The sequence below is a fragment of the Myotis brandtii genome, unplaced genomic scaffold, assembly GCF_000412655.1.
Source record: "Myotis brandtii unplaced genomic scaffold, ASM41265v1 scaffold2842, whole genome shotgun sequence".
Taxonomy (NCBI): Eukaryota; Metazoa; Chordata; class Mammalia; order Chiroptera; family Vespertilionidae; genus Myotis; species Myotis brandtii.
In genome coordinates this window covers 35641-40600 of record NW_005360858.1, presented here as the reverse complement: position 1 = coordinate 40600, position 4960 = coordinate 35641, and the positions used below count along the sequence as shown (strand labels likewise).

The following is a 4960-nucleotide window of genomic DNA, read 5'->3' as shown; positions in this document are numbered from 1 at the left end:
GTAGAAATACTATATAACTAAAGGTTAAAGTGTCTCTTGTACAACTGAAAATCCAGTAAAATGAAGTGATTTTTTTCTTTAATCTATTACTTATTATCTAACTTATTATAGCGTTCTTTTGAGGAAGGATAAAGAATGGTGTTTACACCAGATTCATGTCTCCCAGCTCTGTTATGATACAGAACTAGCACATTGGACATATATGTAAGCCCAGGAAACGTTCAATATTCTAGATCAGGGGTGGGGAACGTCTGGCCCGAGGGCCATAAAAGGCCTTGGAAATCATTTGGACTGGCCCTGCCAAGGCATTAGGGGTGAGTTAATCAAATGTTTGACCAATTACGGCAGGAAAACTTTTAAGTTGATAATTTTGTATGGTCTGCGATTGATGTTACAAATATCCAAATGGCCCTTGGTGGAAGAAAGGTCCCCCACCACTGCTCTAGTGATCTAAACCATATGCAAACCAACGAACAAATATGACTGTGCAACTTATAGCCATATTCACATTCCATGGAAACATTCCATCAAACCTTTTCAAAAATACCATCATTGGAGGCAAGCATTTGATCAACAAGTTTTAATGCTCCCTTATATTGTATATGGGCTTGAATTAACTGTAAGATGCTTAAATATTGTTTAGACACACTCCGGGAAACTTGAGGTGAGACTCATGCTGATAGAAATGTCCAATATCAATGGTGGAAGTTATGCGAAAAATATGACAAAAGAGGTAACTTCAGCACCAGACACAATACGTCCATCTATGGAGACTTTCAATACGTGGTTCAATAAAAAATTGAAGATTAATTTCTTAAATAAGGAAATCTGAGGTATCTACTACCCAACACGCATTCCTCCAAAGTTTTTCTCTAGCTTAATGCACTGGGTTATAGACACACTGGGAGCCAACAGAAAATTAAGAGGAAAAGAACAGCTGAAATCCAACATTCTAATTCTGTTTTGAGCAGGTGTCAGAGAATTAATCACCTTTACATGTCGGAGGACTACGGGACCATCCAAAGTGGTAGCACTGAAGAGAGTCTGCTCCGATGAGAGTGAGGTGTCTGTTTCTACAGGAGAATGTCAACACGTCTCCAATGACATATTTCTCTTTCCGGGGCTGAGCAAGTAAGCTCTGCTCTATATCGGGAACCATGCATTCTCTTTCTATAAAAAGGGTAAATAATTTAATGAGAACATATGATTAACCAGTGGCAAGTAAACTTTATATGTCATGCAAAAATAAGTGGCTGGGTATTGCATATTCGGAGAGGCATCAAATAAATGTTCTCCCTGGAAGTGCATTATCTATTATGTCTGAAACTCCCTCATATTCATATGGGATTCTCTTATAGCAATAGATGTGTCCTGAAAACTTATTTGTAATATCAACTCTCTTATAGTGGATCTGATTTTATTATTGACACTAGAGGCCTGGTGCACGAAATTAGTGCACTGGGGGGAGGGGGCGGGGTCCCTCAGCCCGGCCTGCACCCTCTTGCAGTCCAGGACCCCTTGCTCCTTACTGCCCAGCTCGCTGCTCCTTAGCACTGCCACTATGAGCCCAGCTTCTGGCTGAGCTGCACCCCCCCTGCGGGGGCACACTGACCACCAGGGGGCAGCTCCTGAGTTGAGCGTCTGACCCCTGGAGGTCAGTGCACATCATAGAGACTGGTCCTTCTGGTCATTCTGCCGTAATGGTCGCTTAGGCTTTTATTATATAGATTAGTAAAACTAAAGGCTACATTTTTGGTATTATCAAAACAATACAATTCTCTCACATTAAAAAAATTAACGCTACAATTTTAAATTGCCATGCTTAAATAAAAATTGGTATTTTAATTTAATATACTTGGGGAACCAGGACACTCAAAGAGAGGCGTTTCTCATATATTTCAGTAGAGGAAGATTAAAATTGGCTTAGTTAACAAATTAAAGCAACTCCTACGAATGTGTTCCTAAGGTGATTTGTTACTATAAAATTTTTAATAGAAAGCCATATTGGCCACATGGGGTTCTATTGTCTCTGTCACGACCACACTCTTTCCTTCCTGTTTCCCTGTCAATGTCTGGTGGGTGGCTTGGCAAGGCCATGAGAGTTTCATATTCCTGATTTTGCATTCTTTTTCAAAGGCCCCTCAAAGGTGTGAAACCTCTGGCTTCATACAACCCGTGGCTGCCTCTAATCCCACAAAAGAAATACGTGGTGATCATCGAAAACCCTCCCCTTTTAGGTAGAAGGAAATCCCAGCTTTCTCATGCCTGTACTTCCAACGTCATCTTCTCTCTCTTTCCCGCTGTCAATCCAGACCCCAGGCCGCATGATCTTCGAATATTGTTTAAAGAGGTCAAGTTCTTTGCTCTCCCTGTTGCACGGTCCTGAATGGTTTTCTGTGCATAGATGTCTTCCTATGTTTAAAAGAGCCCTCGATCCCTCCCTCGTTTGTTCCTTTGAACACAGTAGGCCTCCTTTTATTCTCTCTACTTTGCTACCCATTCCTCTTCTGTCCTGACATCTGCATGTCGGTTGAAATGCTTCAGGGCTCAGTCTTGAGTTCTTTTCTCATTCTGTATTCTTTCCCCATGAGACGTCACTTACATGGTGATAATCTCACATGTTGAGCTGGCTAGCCCTCAACGTTCAACTCTATAGTTTAGAATCCAATTTTGATTGTCCATGGGCAGCTGAACCCGCCCGTGCCCAAGTCAAAGTTGAGATGTTCCTCTCAAAGACCTCTTTCTACTGCCCATACCACCTTACCAAAAGTCACCTCCATTTACCTGCTTCCTTATGCAAAAAAACCCCTATATAAGAAAAGGCTAATATGCAAATTGTGCCCTCTACCAAGAGTTCAACCAAGGGGTAGGACCGTTGGCCAACCTCCCATGGCCCCTCCCCCTGGCTGGCCTGATTGGCCGAGATGGAGGCGGAGAGACTGGGCCTCACCCATGCACGAATTCGCGTACCGGGCCTCTAGTTTAAAATAAACATGTGAGTCCCTTGACGATTACTCTGACACCCAACATTCAGTAATGTTACCTGTGTTTGCTACCACCAAAATGCATCCCAGACCTGTCCTCTGTTCTGCATCGCTTCAGCCATCATGGCCCAATCATCTCCACCTAAACTTCTCCCCCTTCCTCAGTAGAATTCCTGATAGTTCCCAAAGATTATTTTGTTTTCAAGTCAATTCATTCAAATATTACAGACAGCCCTGGCCAGTTGGCTCAGTGGTAGGAACACTGGCCCAGAGAACAAGGGTCCCTGTTTCAGTTCCCGGTCAAGGGCACATAATTTTTTTGTAGGTTGGATCCCATGCCCAAGTTGGGGCTTGTGTAGGAGGCAACCAGTCCATATGTCTCTCTCACATCGATGTTTCCCCTTCTCCTTCCCTTCCACGCACTCTCTAAAGATCAATGGAAAAAATACGCTCCAGTGAGGATTAAAAAAAATCAAAGACAAATGAAAAGGGGAAAAGTCCTACCTAAGAAGAAAGCTAAATATTCAGGTCAGTTTCAACTCACCTTGTCCATGAGCCCAGGAGACCCACAGGGTGAGGATGACCTTGACTAGTAACAGCATGGTGGGCTGCCCGGTGTGTGTTAGTGCAGATCTTCCAGGGCTGCTGTTTGGGGATTAAATCTGCAACATGAGCCCTTACCAAGGGTGGCTCTGAATTTAAGTGATAGTACCGGGAAGCTAGTTGACTGAGGTCACTCAGTAGATATCAAATTTCAAAGAGTTTTGCTAATGCCCTCAAATCCCATGAATGATTTCAATTCCCTTATTTGTTCTTGTCCAACTTTCCTAGGAAAGTTAAAAATTGGCTCCAAGATTCTAATTTTTAAATTAATCACTTATTTAAAATGGGTGAGGTTCTTTCTCAACCAGGAGATTCACATGGGAATAGCTCTGACTGCATGTCCCTGTGACTTTTTTCCTCTCATTGCTCTTACCCGACTGCAGTCCTAGGGGTCTATGGACACCACCCAGTGTGTCCACACAGTGTACGTTCCTGTCTGTAGGACAGCACTGATTTTTTTGTAAACTCACAACAGACCACACCACCAAGTCCAAGAATTCCGCACATTCTTGGCATCTACGATGAGAGAGAAACATCTATCTGCTGCCTCCTGCACGCCCCCTACTGGGGAATGAGCCCATTACCAGGCCATGTGCCCTGACCCTGAATGAACTGGTCCTCTTGGTGCATGGTATGATGTCCAACCAGCTGAGACACACTGGCTGGGTTGAGGCTCCTTTCATTTGAGAGAACAACATATTCGGAGGCTGCCACCGAGAAAATGGGAAGCGTAAAGTCTAGCCCTATTTGAGAACTAGTTTGGCTAATAAGCTTCTGCTCAAATTCAAATTGGAGACTAGTTATCACAGAGCTTCCATTGGACGGGACTTTAATTGGTTTTATGTGCTTTCAGAATAGGTTATGAGAAAATAAAAATTCAGTTGCTCTATCTACTTAGCATCAGGGAAATTGTTCATGGACCAGATATTTTAAGATTTGCAACTTTAAAATAACTGATTATTTTCGTCAAATAAAAGAGCCAAGTTTCAACTCTGTCAAACAGTTCAAACCCCGCAGATGGAAACAGGATGAAAACCGCCCTTCTTCCTCACAACAATCCTTCTTCAGTCCATGATTCACATCACACTCTAGTAAGAGAATGTAGTAATGAGGTTATTTCCACTTACTATTTGAATGTATATTATCTATATAGGCATAGTTGTTAATCCACACCTGAGGATATTTTTTTTCATTGATTTTTAGAGAGAGTGAAAGGGAGGGAAGGAAGAGGAGACAGAGGGAGAGAGGGAGAGAGGGAGAGAGAGAGAGAGGGAGAGAGAGAGAGAGAGACATTGATTGCTTGTGTCCTGTACAAGTCTTGACTGGGATGGGGCTGGCACCTGCCACCCAGGTACACACCCTTGACCAGGAAC

At 43.0% G+C, this 4960-nt stretch overlaps 1 protein-coding gene across 1 annotated transcript in view; it reads right to left on the bottom strand.

Moving 5' to 3' along the window:
* LOC102242061 (complement factor H) overlaps nt 1-4960 on the bottom strand; it is a 44760-nt gene that overhangs the window by 19389 nt on the left and 20411 nt on the right. Inside the window, exon 2 of the mRNA XM_014541966.1 lies at nt 991-1170. Coding sequence (XP_014397452.1) covers nt 991-1170 — 180 coding nt within the window. The remainder of the gene's footprint in view (nt 1-990; nt 1171-4960) is intronic.